Raw genomic sequence first — 19,037 nt, 5'->3', positions numbered from 1 at the left:
GTTCTGTTCCTTTCTCTGTATCTTGCCTTCTTTCTCTCATTTCTCAAAGACACCAAAGACAGACACTCACATAAGCCTGCACACATATTTCCCTGTAACACAATATACTGTAAAATACTGCAGAGAGAATCCATAGAGAAGTTCATGTCAGACATAAAAAGAATAATAACAGAAACAACTGATGACTGTAGAAATCATGGTACATCCTCAGACATCTGCCCTGTTAGCTAATTAAATAATATACTGTAAATGTAAAACAGAGGTGAAGCAGCACCTTCCTTCACTTGCCTTCTCTTACTACTAAGCACAGCTAAAGGCAGTCAGTAGTTCTAGACCATTATAATTTAGCCCTGATTATGCCACTACATGAAATGTCTGTTGTTATCATATATCATTTGAGGAACATAAATGTTGATACAAAAGTCTGTGTTAGACAAATTTTGAGATATTTACCAGCATATGTGAAAATGTGTAACTGTTGGCAGGACTAGAGAAAATGTCAAGGCATCACCAAAGTAAGTAGAACTCATCCACTGGGATGATGCAGATTTTAATGGTGATCAATAGTTATTTCAATCTCAAATCTCAAAAATCAAGATACTTCCATCAGGACATTGTACTAGTATGGCTAAAAATAGATGTTAATGTATAGTTAATAGACATATTCTTTCCTTACCCTCACCTTTAATCAGCCTCATCCTCCAAAAGTATATAACTCCTCCAGACTGAAAACCACTCACTGTACTGTAACTATACACTTCATTTACTCTAGCTACTTCCCAGACTCACCACAGATCTAAAAGAAGCTGTCAGATCGAATGTATTCAGGCTGAAAAAGGCTTCAAGAAAACATGCACCTCCTGAAGTTTAACTTTGTCAACTTTTTGTCACCCCCCTACTGGTTTTTTCTCTCTCCCAGCAGTAATGTAGCAGCACCTGCTCAGTAGCACGCTTACTAGTGCGTGCCCTGGAGCAGTGTGACTGGCATTTTTAAACCTCTCGGACTGTCTTCTTATTCACATAAGCACAACAGGAAGGTAGGAACAGAGTGGAGCAGAGCAGACTCGCACACAAGCCCCATGTAGTTACATTTTTTATACAAGCTCACACAGCCTAATCCAGACAAATCTTATTATCCAGAAAATGGTATATCCAGGATACATGTGTTCTTTGCTATGTCGCATTGATTTTAAGGATGCAAAATTGAGTAAGAGGTGGCACAGTGACATGATGGTTAGCACTGCTGCCTCACAGCAAGAAGGTTCCGGGTTAGAGACCTGACCGAACCGGTGCTTTTCAGTGCAGAGCTTGTATGTTTTCCCTGTGCCTGCGTGGGTTCTCTCTAGGTACTCCAGCTTCCTCCCACAGTCCAAAGACATGCAGTTTGGGTTGACTGGCGACTCTAAGTTGCCCATAGAAGTGAGTATGAGTGTGTGTGGTTGTGGTTAGTGTCATCCCTGTGATAGACTGGTGACCTGTCCAGGGTGGACCCCGCCTCTCGCCCAATGTCAGCTGGGATTGTCTCCAGCCCCCCCATGACTCTATTCAGGAATAAACGGTATAGATAATGGATGGATGGATGGATGGAAAACTTAGTAAGGATTAATGTCAGACAGGCTATGTAGTCAAGCTGGTGTGAAGGATTTGAGGATCAAGTGATGGAAATACATACTCTGTGCGTACATAGATTAGAGCTGACCAATTCTGTATTTTTGTCATTGATACAATATTATTATTTGAGGTTTTTTTTTTAAATTGTCAGAAATACACAGTATGTATAGGCATCGCTAAGAACGGCTTTTGAGCTGCTTGATTGTAAAACAAAATCTTTTGCTGTAAATTCAATAATAGTCATTTATAACATCTATTAAGAAAAACCTCTCACTGCCCTATAAGCCATTACAAATTGTTAGTAGTTCATCTGCTATTATAAATGCATTATATTATATTATGCATTTATGCATAATACATTTAATGAAAGAATTTTTGTTGCTTTGCAGTTCTTTTCCAAAAAGTTGTCTACTGGTGTATTGGAGGGTTCATCCAGATTAACAAAAGCTACAGTAAGTATTGTATGGTGTTGGAGATGGATAGACAAAAGAATTTTGCACAGCCCAGCAACCCTTACTGTACTAACAAATTATAATTGTTCTATGAAACATGAACAACATATATACATACCATAAGTTAAAACCTATGAACCATTTATAAATGTTATGATGACCACTCAAGTTCAATTATTCAAGAACTGTGACCAAAATTAAGATTATATGAAGCTGGGGTGCAGTACCTGACCTGAATGACACGCCTTCCATTCTCACATTATTAAAATGAGCCATCACATTTTTACTTCTGATTTTTGTTACCTAACCAAGCCCTCCCCCCTTTTTTCAGTGGCGGAGAGCAACGCAGACTCCTAAAGCCTGCCCTAAAACCAAAAGTACATACACTCCATCTCTTTCCATCACACTTAGTTTGGGCAAGTCTCAGCTAGTGAACTTCTCAGTAATAATTTGTCAGTACTCAAGGGTAGACAACAACAGTAAGCAATGGCAACAGTATTTCCAAATAGCTGCACCATATTTTTGACATTTCTGTACTTGTTTTCTTGCTACCTACCAGTAAAAATAATCTCATAGCATTCTGTGCAAAAGATAAAACTTACAGGATAACATGGACCATGCCAAAACCACTCACATAAATTGTTTTATCTACTATGCATTAGCTTAATGAAAATGAGCTGGCACATGATGGCAAAATACGTACAGAGGTCATGTCACTTCCTTAAGATATGCCGCAGTGGCCTTATCAGCTCCATCCTACAGTAACCAGCAACTGGCGATGTCTGTTGTTGTGTCTGGCAGTATTGTGGCTTTGGAGTCCCAGTGTTGAGTGTTTATGACTGTATTACTGACACTTAGACCTGAGAACAGCGTTAACCCTGCTTCACATCACTATGATGGACTGCCGAGCAGAGCGGCTTTGACAGGGAAGTCCATATGGACACACCTCCACTAGCCCATCTGTCTGAGCAGCTCTCTGGGGCAGGCCAGACTGGGTGGCTTTGTCACTGTTGTTCTTATCTCCACCTGTGTGGAGTGTAGTCTACTCGACTTTTTGTCAGTGACCTCTCCTGCTCGCTGAGGAAAGGCATATACCATAGAAATACCCAGAATATCACTCATGCATGAAGACAGACAGACAAAGACGTACGTGTACACACACCTGGGTTGTGATATATAAAGACTAGCTGTGATTGTGACTTTGTAGATGTGCTGGGGACTCCAAAACAGCCTCAGGGCCACTCGGATCATCAGTCAGCCTGTGTCCAATCTGTTTCATAAAGAGGCTCTTGTTAGAGCTGTGCTGTCATCCTACACTCTAGTTTGCACCCATTAACAAGCACCCAGGATGCCCTCATCATGCATTATATAAGGGCCATGTTTAAAGAAGGCCATGATTAGAGATGGCGCTGCTTCTTGGTCAGAATCAGAGAAAGAAACAGGACAGTTGTTTTCTTCTGACCCTGTGTCCTTATTGTTGTGAAAGAATGTGCTTTACAGATCACAGCATCACAAAAAACTCCAAATAAGATGAAAATGATGTGCTAGCCTCTGCATGTAGCTCTGTACGTAGATGTATCTTTACACAGAAAGATTTCTCTCCTTTACAGATCATGAGAAAATGTGTCCTGGACAATTTTGAGAAAATAACCTAGAGCAGCTTTGGTGTAAGCTAACAATGGTGGGTACATCCTGTGAAAATAGGAAATCATGTCTGTACGCTGTGACTCCCATCACAGATTTTTTTGAGCTAGGACCAGATTAATACTTTATGGTCAAGGCACTGATGCAGCAAATGAATCGTTATACTCCTAGGACTTTGTCATTCCCATGAAATGTGATGATTTTGTGGGTTCTGGAAGTATTTTTTAAGGTAGCTAGACTATTTTCACCACCAGTTTATGGAGATGACAATCAATATCATTTTTAAAGAATCGTATAATAATACAGTAAATGATGAACTGGTGTTCCGTCCAGTAATGGCGCTAATAACAACAGCTCATTTATTTCCTCCTGTCATGAACCAAACACTGAGCCACATGGTTAAACCGCAACATTTTGCACTTTACCAGATTTCACAATGATTCATTTTTAGATTTAAGTACAAGGTGATTTTCCATTTGAGACTGATATAACACTGCTCAGTGCTTGGGTCTCATTCAAATCAACAGATATTTAATCTCCAAAGTAGAAAAGATCATTTCTGTGGCAAAGGTCAATGATTTATATTTTAATAGACACCACAGCCAAAAAAACCCAACTTTTTTTATGGTTGAGTCACCTATTGGCATTTTATATTGGTTTTGTATTTATATTGCATCCCCTGCGTGGGGATTTTCATTGTTTAAAAGCTGCTTGGAGGCATGCCAGCAGGCTTTTAAGAGACAGGGTTATTGCTTGAGAGAGAGGCGGACAAAAAAAACATTTGTCCCTTGCCTGTTTCTTCATAATATCTGAAACATTAATGCAATGTAAACTTAACTTAAAAAAACAAGAACTTAACAGCCATCTTTTTATTCCATGGTGCACTATTAGACACTATGAAATTCAAATTAGTACACTTGAAAAAGCAAAACCTAATTAATAACTAATATGTTCCCTCATCTGCAAGCCACAAGAACAGTAAAGAGCACAACTGTCGTGTGTGTTGAGACACACTTTTATTACTTTGACACATTCACCCAGAACATACTGTAATATCTGGTGAGCAGACAACTACACTGCACTGTCATAAAGAGATTTTTAGTAAAAAAATATCAAAAAGTGCACAAAGCAGACAAGTAACAGTAAGTCCTCAAACCTAAATGGCAACGTGTCATTTGTCCCAAACCTCTGATACCACCCAAATGTTTCCTGAATAAGCACCCCTGCAATAGATAAAAATGTTAAATACTTAACCACTGCATGTTGCGACAATGCTATAGTAAAGGTGTTTGTTAGGTTTAAGCACAAAAACACTTTGGTTAGGTTTAGGAAAAAATCACAGCTTGGGTTAAAATTAGGGCTGTCTATCGATTAAAGAATTTAATCAAGTTAATCACAGTGATGGACTGTAATTAATCACGATTAATCACAAATTTAAAATACTATGATTTACCTGTAAATGTGTTGCAATAAAGAAATGCATGTCAAACTAGTTTGATTTGATTTATTCTTTCAAGCATGTAAAGACAGTTGATATGTCAACACACATAATTTTACACATATCCAACAAATGCTAATCCAATATCAATTTGCTTATACCTAGTACATGCTTGAATGGAGTAGGAAGAAGTCAGACTTATCCAGTCCTACCCCATGACATCATCTTACCATCATTGGTTTGCAAGCAGTATCTCTACATAAATAATTCTCTTCTACACCATACAAGTAATATACTAAAGAATTATTACAAAGTGTTAACATTCATACACCACACCCACAATGTTCCATCTAATTAATCATTGAACCTGTTCTTGCATATATCTTGATTGACACATACCTTTATATTTATGTTTAAACTCATCAATTCTATTACTATTTTTTATGTCCGCACTTAAATTGTTCCATAGTTTTACCACACTTATGGAACTTATTAAACTTAAGTTTAAGGTAACATATCCTCCAGTTTTATTACCTCAATAATTAACATATCTATTATAATACCATTTCAGAAATGAAATGTCTGCAAAAACACAAAATGAACACTCTGTACATTCTTGATCTGAAGTAAAGAAATGTATAACAAAACTAGTTTAAGGAAACAGATCCTCCAGTTATCTCAACAATCAACATTTCTATTATAGGTTTATTTTAGAAATTAAATGTCCGTACAGAGAAAAAATAAACAGTCTCTACAGTGTTCATCTAGGCAACAATCCTCCTGCTAACCAATCATACAATATACTCTTCTTTCAGCCAGTTGCTCAGACAAACTAGCTTATTAACATTTTCAGATGAAAGAGCACAGCTTGTTGATGCTGTATCAGCACTGGCATCTTTACTAACATCTGCCAAAATATGTTTGGCCCGAAGATGGTACTTCAAACTTGTTGTGCTTCAGTGAAAAGACAGTTCATCACTACAATAAATGCACACAGCTTTGGTTTTATCCAAACTTCCATCTGGAAGTTTTTTATAACGAAACTTTCCATTCAGCACACCAGGCATTGTGTTTTCTGCCATTGTGTCGTAACACATGTTCGCTGTCACGTTACCCAGCCTTATCACACAATAGATAACCATCCGCACTCCAATGACGGCAAGAAGTTGGGGTCAAAACTTATCAAATGATTAATTTGCGTTAAAAAAAAATTGTAATGCGTTAAAAACAATTGATTAATCATACGTTAACACAGTAATGTTGACGTCCCTAGCTAAAATGCATACGTCTTTAAGGTTAGAAGATGCTTATCATCATGGTTACAATATAAACGTGGTTAAAAAACCAACAAATACAGGAGAGAGAGCACAACTGAGGCAGCCATATATTTATAAGCAGCCTATTTTTTTATTTATTTTCCTAATGCAAATTCCTTTTTGCTTGCTTGCACATAGTTTTTCGTTTCTTGTTCTTTCAGTCTTATCTTGACTCATTGTACATGCACATTGAGAACCACTGTACCAGAGTCAAATTCCTCCTGTGATTCTGATTCTGATGTGGTTAAGGTTATAAAACAATTAAAACCAACAACACTGGCACTGAACATTAACCAGGAGCAGCTTTCTCCATGTTAAAGTCCAGTGTTTTGTCAACCATCCAGCCAGCCAGTCCTCCTATCTACACAGACTTTGTTGGTCTGCAGCAGACGTCGCCTAATTAGTTCCTTTGCTCTTGTTAAAAATACTACTATATAAATGACTATGGCCACTAGAGAGCTTTGTCACTTGAATGTAATCATGCCACTTTAAGGCATTTGCTGAAAAGTCCTTTCAGCTTGACAAGTAAAGACAAATCCTAAAAATACAAACAAGGTTCAACCACAGTCTTTACTAATAATAATAGTGTGGTAATGTGACAGCACATTCAGATGATTGTTTATTCTGCAGGGCTGACGTCGCATTCAGAATGTGCAGTCAGCGAGGCTGTGAACAGAAAAAGTGTTAAGCGCCTTAAATCATTTGAAATGAGAGCAAGAAAAGAACAACAAAAGCCTTATAGTCCATTCATGAAGCTGGGGACAATAAACCAAAGTTTATATTAAGTCAAATCAATTTTATGTATACTGTATAACCCACAAGTCCAAATTTGCCTGAAATGATTTAACAATGTGTACAAGGTAACAACAACCTTTATTCTTCAGTCCTTGATTGAGAAACGGAAAAACTCATTTCAGAAGAATGAAACAAGGCCAAACAGCAGAAATTAAATGGGACCTGGATACATTTTCATCAAAAAGAAAAGTGGTTAAGACCTTAATATACGACAAGACTATGAAGCCTAAAATCTGGTTAACATCCCACAGATCCCACATTACTATGTAGAGCTGGCAGCAGTCTGGTAATTGTATTAGAGTCTTACTACTAGTGAGGCTAATAATTCAGAGCTTGTCCTGAGGGTGAATCTAAAGTTTGTGGTGCCCCTGAAACCACAAGAATGTATGCTTTGACATCTGTCAAAAAGTGCAAACAATTCTGTTTTGATGGTAGTGATACAGATCATCTAACGCATTAGGATTACTCATGCGTGGATGATGACTACCCACAAGAACTGTAATAGAACTACCATAGAGTGTGGTGGAAAATTTGACCTGATGGAGTCAGCGTTGGGTTAGTAATTTGGGGGGTGACAGTGGTGCGGTGGGTAGAGCAGTCATCTCCCAACCAGAAGGTTCAAATCTCGGTGCCTGCAGTCCACATGCCAAAGTGTCCTTGGGCAAGACACTGACCCGCCAAGTTGCCCGTGATGGCAGCGCATATGCACAAGGCGGCCCGGGGCCCTTGGCTCCAAACAAAATTTCGTTGTGCGTGTTACAATAAAATAAAGCTTCTTCTTCTTCTAATTTCATTCTGTGTGTTCCATACAACAACTGGTATTCACATGGCCTGGCCATAAGCCAAGAATGGCTGACACATCTGAGACCCTAGCTTGCAGCACAGTGTGTGCGATTTTCCTTCGACCCTGCTGTAACAAATCTATATGTGACTAAGATTGGTTTATTATTTGAGAATTATGCAGCCATACCCTAAGTATTTTCTCTAAAAATGTTACATTTTGTAGAAAATACTGAACAGACAGCACTAACGGTTGTTTAAGTCTGTGTTGTGACTGTTAGATGAGATGAAGTGAGCCTGGTCAGCCAGAACAGTTTCCTGTTGTTGTAGAGTGCAGTGATGTCAGTTTGGGAAATGGTTTGCTTTGGTCTGGCAATAATTTATTTCTTTGGAGAATGCAACCTCAAACAACCTCAAGATGTCACCCTGATGAAGGCGAGATAGCTGCAAATGTTTGGTGAATAAAGTGCACTAGAGAGGAGTTATGTGACTCATTTTCATTTTGATGGCTTTAGTCTTTCAACAGAATTATAAGAGTGTAGGTGCAGGCTACTGAAACCATTTTCATCTTATCTGTGTTGCAGAAAGGTTTAACGTTTGTTGTTGGAAGGCTTAAATCACTAAGGTATTAGTGATGGAAGGTGCTCATTTCTGCAATAACTTAATGTATGATGCATCGCCACTTACTTTCAACACGCTTTGTCTGAAATCCGAGCCAGGTTTCTATATAGGCATTCAGCTTATGAATGCTGTGCTATGTTTTGAAAAAGATGCGAAAAGGTTCAGGGTGATATATAGTGTATTTCTTAGCGTTGCTGCCAACCTAATGTATATTTAGAAATCAGTAGGTGTCTCCAGTCCAGGATGATGTACTGCAACTGTTAACATTGTTGAAATCTTCACAAACTATACAAGACATCAGTTGAAGTGCACTGACTTTATGTTTGCAGATCTAATATCTGTAAAGATGCTTTTTTTCATGACCTCAGTCCACTCATCGTGTCTTGTCTTGCCCACTTTCATCATTTCCTCCAGCTAAAACGGCTTTCATTTCCCTTAGTCATATGTTAGCTTCTGTTTGTCTGACATACCATCTGAATGTGAACCAGTATTGAATTATTTAAAAGTTGTTTAACCCTAAACCTAAAGGGGCTGAAACAGTTTAAGTAACATAACTGTGACTTAATGTGCTTATCTTTTTTCTGTAAAAAAGGATGAATTTTATCATATTGTATTTGCTTGATCCTGGTTTAGAGGGTGATAGTGATAGTAACGTTTAATCCATCAGTGCTATAAGGCGTTTGTGTGTTTGTTTTTAATCATACATCAACAGTGTCACACTATAGCCACACCACTTTTTTTCTATTACTAATGTTTCTGCAAGGCACTGAGGAGATTTTAAGCTGATAATTTGTTAATGTTGTTATATGCGGTGTGCTTTCTGAATTTTGAAAGACCTATTGTATACTGTGTGCAGTTTGGAACAATAACATTGCCTTATTTAACACTGGAGTTTTTTGTTAATTTTTCAAACACTGAGTTCTTACTTCAAACACAGGAGCCTTCTCATGTCTGACTGCCACCATCAGTTGTAATCACTGAAATTACACCTCTCAATGGAAGATTTTAATAGCTGTGACTAGCTTGCTAATTTGCTAATATTAGCTCCATAAATCATTTGAAAACTGTCTCCAATTTTTTCATATTCCAAATTGATAAAAATCTTGTAATATGGTGTCATATATGCACTTCATGGCTGCATACTGTACATTAACTGTGCTAAAATAAAAAATAAAAAAACAGCTTAATGTCCCAGGTTAGCAGTCATGCTAGCTCTTGAGCGATGTAACTAAGGGAGCAGCAGTGAAAGCTTGTTAGATGTAGTTTTTTTATTTTATCCTTTACTTGTTCAGGGAGGCCCTGTTCACATTCACACAGTTACAGTGCACATTGATACCTGGAAGCTGCCCAGTATAACCACAGACTGACCTGTGGCCACTGAGCTTGGGGTTAATGGCACTACAGTAGCGTTAATGAGAGTGGGGCAAATTAAGTATTCACTATTTTTTCAGAGTTGCAATCTATTTTTTAACCTCATCCACCAAAGCAAATGTTCATTTCATCTCCAGATATTTTAACAGGAACCTAATTAAATGAATACTGCTATTTAAGAGAAACCAGTGGCCAGGGTGGTTACCTCTTATTAATCAGGATGACAGCAAGCAATTAGTCCATCCAACCATCAGTAATATACAATATCTACTCCTGGATTTTCTGTGGAATTTACAGGCTTTTTTTCTACACTGCAAGTAGATTTCAATAATTAACCTCCTGTCTTGTTGATAAATGTTATTTTCTTGGATGAACACCTTCTGTTTTGTATACATAAACACACAGATGATATTTATCCCAGCCTTTGCAGTCAAGCTCAGTGAGCTGCCCACGTGTACACATACTGCAATACAGCTGATCAGATATACTTATTGAAACAACACCGCTTGAGTACCATTCATTTTTGTGATTACTCAGTATTATGAGCTGAACAGTGGCTCAGTGGGTTCTGTCACCTCAGATGATGAGGGTCCTGGCTCTTTGGTGCGTCCTATGAATGAGTTTCCTCTGGGTGCTCTGGTACCCTTCATGTTTGCTCTGCATCATCTATGTACTTGTGTGCATACTGTACTTGCTGGTTATTTACCTGTCAGCTGGTAGTATCATTTGCCTCAAAACCCACCTACTTATGTCTCCAGAAAACCTCTGTTTCTTAGTAAGCCAGCAACTACATCTTTCCATACCATTATCTTTTATCAGTACATGAAGTAACTCTGTGCTTGTCATAATTATAACGGGATTTACCTAAGCATAACAGAAGCAGGAAAGAAAGAAAGCGAAACTTCGGCCATGCATCATGACAGTTTTATCTGTTAGTAACCACTTATCTTTTACCTGCCTACTGATCTGTCACCATGTCATTTGGAGAACTGGAAACAAATTGTAAATGCAGATGATGCAAATGTGAATATGAATGTTTTAATACACAGTGCATGCTGGGATGCATGAATTTTGATAACCACATCTTGAAAAAGGATGAAAGAATGGATGAATGGGTTTTAAGAGTAACTCCACACTGGATCTTGTATGGTGGAAAGCACATTCTGTGACAACCTCTATAGCACAGCTAGGCCTTAGGCGATTAGAACTGGAATCCCTTTGAGCTGGTGTGATCCATTGTTTTTCTGAGGAGAGAGTGGAGACACACAGCACAACACATTCTGCTGCAAAGCAATTTTACACCTCAGTACTATGCACAAAGTTCAATCATTTTCAACTTGGAGCTTGTTTTTTTGGTGACTTTTTGATGCATCCTGGCTCATATTTTTCTTCAGCTGAAGAGAATTGTCAATGCCTTACTTTTGTTTTTATTTTTACTGAAAAACACAATTTACAGCCAGTCTTTGCTGGTCTTTTTTGTTTTGTTTTACAATGCAAGTGGCTTTTGCACTTTGTGTTTCCTGTAAACATCCACAATTTATAGAATAGTGCATTTTATTTTAAAAAGCCACATTATGAGCTTTCATACAGTTCTTGTTTCAGGTTCAAAGTCCTGTTTTTTTCCCCACAGTGTATAGCTGTGTCTGAAATCACTCCCTCATTTACTACATTGCAACAAACAACTACAATTTTAATTCTGTTGTTGGAAATTCATGGTGCATAAATTCTACATCTGGAGTCCAGACAATCATAATCAGAAAAAGATACAGCACTACAAGAGGCAGGATGGAACAGTGGTTAGCACTGCTGTCTCACAGTGACAGGGTTCTGGGTTCAAACCCTAGCCAACATGATGCTTTTCTGTGTGGAGTTTGCATGTTCTCCCTGTGCCTGTGTGGGTTCTCTCCGGGTACTCCGGCTTTCTCCCACAGACCAAAGACATGCAGTTTAGGTTGACTGGCGACTCTAAATTGACTGTAGGAGTGAGTGTGGGGAACATCTCTGAGTGTCAGCCCTGTGATAGACTGGCGACATGTCCAGAGTGTACCCCAGCTCTCGCCTGATGATGTCAGAGGTCCTGTAACTGCAGGCGATTGGTTACCCAGAAGACATCAGGCTATATAGGGCCAGACAGATCTGCTGATGCAGTCCACAGTCTAGCAACATTGACTTCATTTGGTGCAAAAAAAGTAATTATAAAACATGGTGTGTGTCTTAGTGATAGCACTTTTTTGCTGGAGAGGGCATCCACTTATTCTGTGTCTATGTTAGAGAGGTAACACAGAAAGACTTCCCTGCTTCCTCTTTACCAAGGTGATACAGAATGCAAGAAGACACAAGGCATAGAAGTGCCTGGCACTGTAGCACCCTGTAAATAATTAGTTAGTAAAGGTAGACTGCTTTAATATTTGGTTAAGCTGGAATCCCCTGTCATGATTACTCTCAAATATATCATATCTAATTTATAAGTGAAGTCAAACACTTCTTAGTAAGTTCTATAGTAATAGCCAGAGGGCATAGCAATGATGACTTGATGCACCTTATCATTAAGTGCATGAAGCTGCTGGATATTACTTGTGACTTTCTGTGTTCCTAAGAGCTGTGGGTGTGTCTGTGAGGATGCAGGCACAGGATTAGCTCCATCCAGACTCTAACATTGGACAAACAGTAGCGTAAAAGTGTATTTATTTTTGTTCTGCCATTTTGATAATGAAACAGCAATGAGATATTAATGAGATAAGAGATAAAAGAGGAAATATATCATTTGATCAGACTGAAATTAGCCCTGCGTGAAAAATGTAACCCCCATAATCATTTCAATGAGACTACTGCATTGACTCGGTAGGGGTCCCAACAAGAGTGTGCTGGAAAAAAGCACTCAGTTGACTAGTCAAATATATTTAAGTAGGGCTGAAAACTTAATTGTTTTTAATTTCTCTCCATGTTAATGTCAATACAGTTTACACTTGAGCAACGATGGCTTTGTCAAATAAGACACCCTGGTTGTCACCATGTTAATGATTGTCTTTAGCATTTCAAGAAACGACCAACAGAGTTTGTTTTTTTATTATGTAAAAAACGTTACATGTACATCCATTTCAGATGGGCATGCAACATCTATTGATTGAATACTTTTTTCATCAGTTTGACTAAATAAACCATATCTTGTTTATGTCTGTATTGTGCAAGTGTGCACCTGTGGGTGTGTATAATTACTCAGACTGCAAGGTGACTCAACAGAGGAGATAGTAAAAGATGAAGAGAAAGCAGAGAAGAGATGGGGGATGGGGAGGCAGGGTGGCGTAAGATGTGAGGAAAGGGAATATCAATGATGACTCTGAAGTAGCTGCAAAATGAGAATGTGAACGTATAATCATATAAAAGTTTGAAAAGTCTCAAACTGTATTGCTGACTGAGGTGAGGTTCACTGAAAATTATAACACAGTAAAATTGTGAACTACTTTGTGCTTATTACTTGAAAAGTGTTCAAAATGTGTAAAGTGTACCTACATATTTTTTCTATCCACAGCAGAGGGGGCAGATGTAATACAGCCTCTACAGCAAACTGTACTTCTCTCCCTATCAACTGTGCTGGACTCAGGTGGCAACACTGGGCTCAAGGCATGTCCCTGGTGAACATAGTCAACATGCGATCTTGTGGGCTAGTGGAGGTGATAAGGGTCTGTCCACAAGGAGGCAATATCAGGGAGTTGAAGCTGAGTGATAGAGATTTTGTCTTTTTAGTGAAACCAATGCATTCTGATGAGGAGAAATATGTTGAGTATTTCAGGACGACACCTGATAAATAGCACGACCTACTAGCCCGTTAACCCCAACAGAAGAGGTCATCTTTCTCTCGTTTTATGATACACCGCCTCTAGCAGCAAGGCCAGAAACTGTAAATCACATTTGTGTCATGTTAAAATTTTTCAGGAGATACACTCAAGAGCGTAAAGATGCGTGAAATGGATTTTGCGTAGCTCGAAGCATTTGTGTACTTACGTAAATCATGTTTGTGCCCTTAGGCAACTTCTCAGGTGTTTATAAGTGTTGAAACCAAACTATATGATAAATGAACGGGAACATTAAACTCAAGTAAATGAAAGCCTGGATCAAGTGAATCTGGATGAATGATGTAACAAGTTCTAACTTACTTGGATATAGAAAAAAAAAGAATTATTGATTACTGAAGCCTATGGGGGTAATAACACAATCTCTTATATTGAACTGAAGCTCTGTGAATCTGTTTTGCAGCTTTTTGTTTTGTATTTGCACATGTATGATGACACTTTTAGCTTGCTGCAAGTTTTTAACATCTATGTAACTCTGCAACAGAGCTACATACTGTATTCTGTTCATCCACCAGCTGTGAATGAGATGCAGTGCAACTAAAAGAAAACACAATAAACACCAGCTCATTTTGCCTCTTTACCTTTTGTTCAACTCTGTTTATCCTTTATAGTGTCTCTTTATCACCTGGCCTACCTTTCTATCACAACACATACCTCTGTTCCTCTCACACAAGCCCCTTGCCCCCTACACTTATTTTTACTTTTTCCTATTTATCTCTGCCTCTGTGTGTCTGATTTGTGCTCCTGTGATCCAAGCAGCATGCCACCGTTTTCTAATTCTTGGTCCCTGTGCCACAGTAATCTAGGAGCAGGCGCTGCAAATACTGTGTCATACTGTACATAGACAGTGAAAGAAATGGACAGTGGGAGGGGGGGATGAATGAATGAATGAGGAGAGTGATGTGGAGATTACAGCATAGGAATTTTTGATATTGTAGACAAACTGTAGTCAAATGATAATATATACAGTATATGACCTGATAAAACTGGCATACCTTGTAAACTCAGAATATGGTTTTGTATTCCCTAGTTATCCACCATGGAAACAGCCCAGGTGATATTTTGATGGTTCTTCTAAATTATTCAAAGCACTTATTTATAAATAAACACTGACTGGCCCTGCACCCAGGTGTATGGTTTTCTCTCTAACCTCCAGCAACCAATCAATCCAACCAACAACCAGAAACTCCCAAGCCATCCCAGGACTTGTCCTGTTCACTGTAGCTCTCTATAAATCACTGTCTATCTTTCTGCTTCTACATTAAAGCCATGCTAATGTCATGGCTCTAGGGATGCAGGACATGGACAACATTCATGTGAACAAATAAACAATCCACTAACCTTGCAACAGATAAGACCACACCTGTAATCATGGTAACTGTGTGCAACAAAGTTGGAGACACCTGTAACCTCAAAATGCTTCAAACAAAGATTGGCTCATTTTCTAATATTCCCTGAACATTTTATATTATTTAAGATTTTGCATGTATCCTTTTTCATTGTACATGTAGTTCTCCTAGATGTAGGTGGAAAAATAGCTGGGGTAAAGTTTGGGCTGTGCACTGAGAAGCAAAACACCCTTGCCTGGCTTCTTGTCTCATGTGGAAATCTATGAATAATGTCTTAGACAGATGTTAACTGTAAGCTGTAATACATACAGAATAGCATCTCATGATGAGCTTAGTTAGATACAGATGTGTAGCATAGCCCATATGTTGGTCTCACAGAAATCTAATTGATGTACAATTACATCTTGGGCCAGTAAAGTTTAGGGATCTGTGTAAGTTAGGTGTGTCTGAAAAGTGAGATGTTAGACATTTGTTACGTCCGTGACCCGGGCTGCCCCCAGTACCTTGGTAGCAGGCACAGGTAGTTCCAGCAGCTCCGCCCCCACACAGGTGAGGATGCATTCCAGGCGGCAAGGCACATCTGCTTTCAATTATCGGAGCAGTATATAGGGTCAGCGTTGGTGCGTCCTCGTCGCCAGATTATCATATGTTGTCCTGCTAGTAACGACATTTCATGCTCATGTCAAGAACTCAGTGTTATGAACTACTCCTTGATCTGTGCTCCTCACGTCACGCTGTGAACTGTATTCACGTAGTAGTGTTGCATCAGTTATTTGTGCCCTTCTCATGTTTTAAAGGGTTTCTTTGGTTTGGACTGTTTTTCTGGGGACTTGACGTTTTCTGTTCTGAACTGCTGTTTCCCGTTCTGGGTCGGTTTTGGCCGTTTTTGTTTCTAGTGGTGTTAATTGCTCCTTCTCGCAGAGCTCCCAAGCACGAGACCAGCCCACTCGGTGTTCCTCTCAGCGATCCTGGGGCAGCACCGCCAACCCACGTCGCACCGCCCAGCTACCAGCACTGCCTCATCAGGGAACCCACACATCGGACCCGGGATCTCTGGCACCAGCCTCCCCCTCCCTGGACTACTCCCTGGGCCTGCGGCGCGCTCAGCTAATCAGGTCCCCAGAGTGACTACCAGAAATAGTCCATACCATACATACCTGCTGCGTGTTCTTAAACTCTCACTCTCTGTTCTTCTTTAGCGAGCTACGCCTCTCATACAAAGATGTTTTTCTTGTCTAGCCTGGGTTCGAGTTCTGCATCGTTACTGGGTCCAAAACCACTCTAAACACACAGCTCACCGTAACAACATTACAAAAAACTACACAAAGCCTTTGTCTGTGTGCATTCTGATTGCACTGCCCTGATCAGTTTGAGTGTGTCATTTAAACAAGATGTCTTTATGTATCATCTTTATCCCAACAAGCTATAAATATCAAATATGGAGGGCAACTTAGACAAAAACATCACTGAAGAAAACTATGATAGACAGACAAGCAAAATGAATGACTAAAATGTGACTAAAACTACATTTTCACTAAATGAAAATCAGATACCATAATTAACACTGCATAAAGCTTGCTTAAAGACATTCATGTCACCTACAGGATAAATAAGGACCTTAACTCTCATCTAGCACCATCACCATTTTAGTATGTCCACATCAAAAATCTGCAAAGTTAAAGACGCTCCCACCAGCCTCAGCTGTACCTTAGCAAATGTTAGCATGCTAAAAAGCTAAAGTCCATAACATATTAAGAATGGCATCAGCATTGTATGTTCAAATTACAACTGTACAAATATAGTCTTACAATATGGCTATGGTCTTTTAGCTTTGTTCATCTTTCAGTGATCAGTTTCATCCACTGTCTGCTCCAACAACACACAAAGCCCATCTTTCATGAAGGATGATAGATGCATGGATGTTTGAGAGTGCTACTACAGGTGGCTGCTGATTTGGGTCTGTCTTTGTTATTCAATGTCAATTTGTAATATAAAAACTCCAAGGAAAAACAACTAAACACCCTGCTTATGAAATGAGCAGGCAAAGAAGCAAACTCAACAAAAAGAATACCTCAGTTTGTATTATACATAGATTAAATTTCTTACAGTGTTCACCCTTTTCATGAGTCAAAGGGTCAAAAACACATACTGGTTTAGTCTAATCTCTAATACACTTTTCCCCCTATTCCACTGTGTCTATATGGGAGGGGTCAAAATGCCTGGACTAAATAGTGCATGACTTCAGGACAATGGCATATTTAGGGTCTCAGCTGGTCCAGCCTTGGTTTTTTTTTATCTACACCATATTGTTATGATGCAAATAAACTGTATGGAATCTTTGCATCTTCAATCTGTCTTTTCTTATTCTTAAAATTACTTCTGCTTTGCCTCCTCTCCATCATCCAAAATCCTGAATGTTGCCCTCCATCCTCCTCCTTTCCCTCCCTCTCTGTTCTTGGCCACTTTCCATCACAATAAATTAAGCACTTTCAATGTATGATGGATTTAGTTACACAGGAAAAATAAAAAAAACAATCCCTTAAAAGCAGAGGAAAGAAAATTAAAGGAGAAAGGCACAGAAGTGAGGCTGGAGCAGGAGAATACGAGTTTGATATTGATACAAAAACTGATATGGACGTTGTCATGCATCATTGCCAACAGAGACACACGCATATCCATGAGGAAACATCATCATTTATACAGGGACAGGGTCTTCTATTATGCTAACCTGTAAACAAACACACATGCCCACATATTTCTCCATCTCATTCCCCATGGGAGAGGACACTTTATAGATAGCTGATAACAAGAATGTGGCAATTGCAATCATCAGTGTGCAGGTGGCGGATGTTTAGCTGTAATGGAAAATATGGGTAGTTTGCACAGGGAGGTTATGCAGGTCCTGCCAGCATTTTAAAGGCACTTTGTGTTCTTTATGTTCATTTATACTTCAAATTTTATATATAACCTTTCATTTTCTGTTTTCTCAAACACAAATCAAATGAGTCCTAGCTGGCCAGATAAATTACAGACAATAAGAGCTATCCCCCAAGAATACATCATGAGTGAAAGGAGAAGAGAACACTTATTGTAGTCAACAGTAATGTGGAAAATTCATGAGTATTATTGCACAAATAAAATATATAACAATGGGTAGAGTAATGTGCTGCACAATCAGGAAATATAAGAGAAACTGATGGTAAAATAATGAGACATTTCAACATATCCTACTCAGAATTTTCTTAAAATAATTCACTGCCTCTGCCACTGTGTTCTTCAGGAGCGAGGCTGAGTCACCTCCATGGCCTCTGTCCCTCAGGAGAGGAACACCGCTGCACAGTGACCAAGTGATGAAGGCTGAGGCAGACATCATCCTCAAGGGCTCTATCCAAGGAAAACCACCTCATCCAGCAATGCAGACCACTGCTTTCATCAGTTGGGAAGAGACAAACTGGCAGCTGTGGGTTGATAGGAGAAGTAGCTCAGACTCTCAGACACTACACAATGAGAACTGTCAGGTCAGACATTGTACTTCTGCCTGAAACAGCAGGCAAGGAAGGTTTTGCATTCTTCAGCCTTTCCAGTTGATTGTTTCATGGTAGGATGGCTCAAAGAAGGCTACTTCCGTACAAGGCAAAGAAGGGGAACGCAATAAATGTCAAAGTCACTGGAGCTACAACAATTTTGATAAATGATTTATCATTTAACTAATTTATCAAGTAACAAGACAAGGAGTCTACTGCCATGCTAGCAGATATTATACATAGACACAGTAGTGCTTTAGGATACATTTTGCTCTGGGATGACTT

General features: G+C 39.1%; 1 protein-coding gene across 1 annotated transcript in view; it reads right to left on the bottom strand.

The window, feature by feature from the left end:
• Positions 1-19,037, bottom strand: part of syt7b (synaptotagmin VIIb) — a 78,764-nt gene that overhangs the window by 50,528 nt on the left and 9,199 nt on the right. The window contains exon 2 of the mRNA XM_020608372.1: positions 18,526-18,686. Within this exon, the coding sequence (XP_020464028.1) occupies positions 18,526-18,601 (76 nt within the window). The 5' untranslated portion in view covers positions 18,602-18,686. The remainder of the gene's footprint in view (positions 1-18,525; positions 18,687-19,037) is intronic.

The sequence above is a fragment of the Monopterus albus genome, unplaced genomic scaffold (genome assembly GCF_001952655.1).
Source record: "Monopterus albus unplaced genomic scaffold, M_albus_1.0 scaffold4.1, whole genome shotgun sequence".
Classification (NCBI taxonomy): Eukaryota; Metazoa; Chordata; class Actinopteri; order Synbranchiformes; family Synbranchidae; genus Monopterus; species Monopterus albus.
Note: the sequence above shows the minus strand (reverse complement) of the source record. Positions and strands in the feature narration are given on the sequence as shown.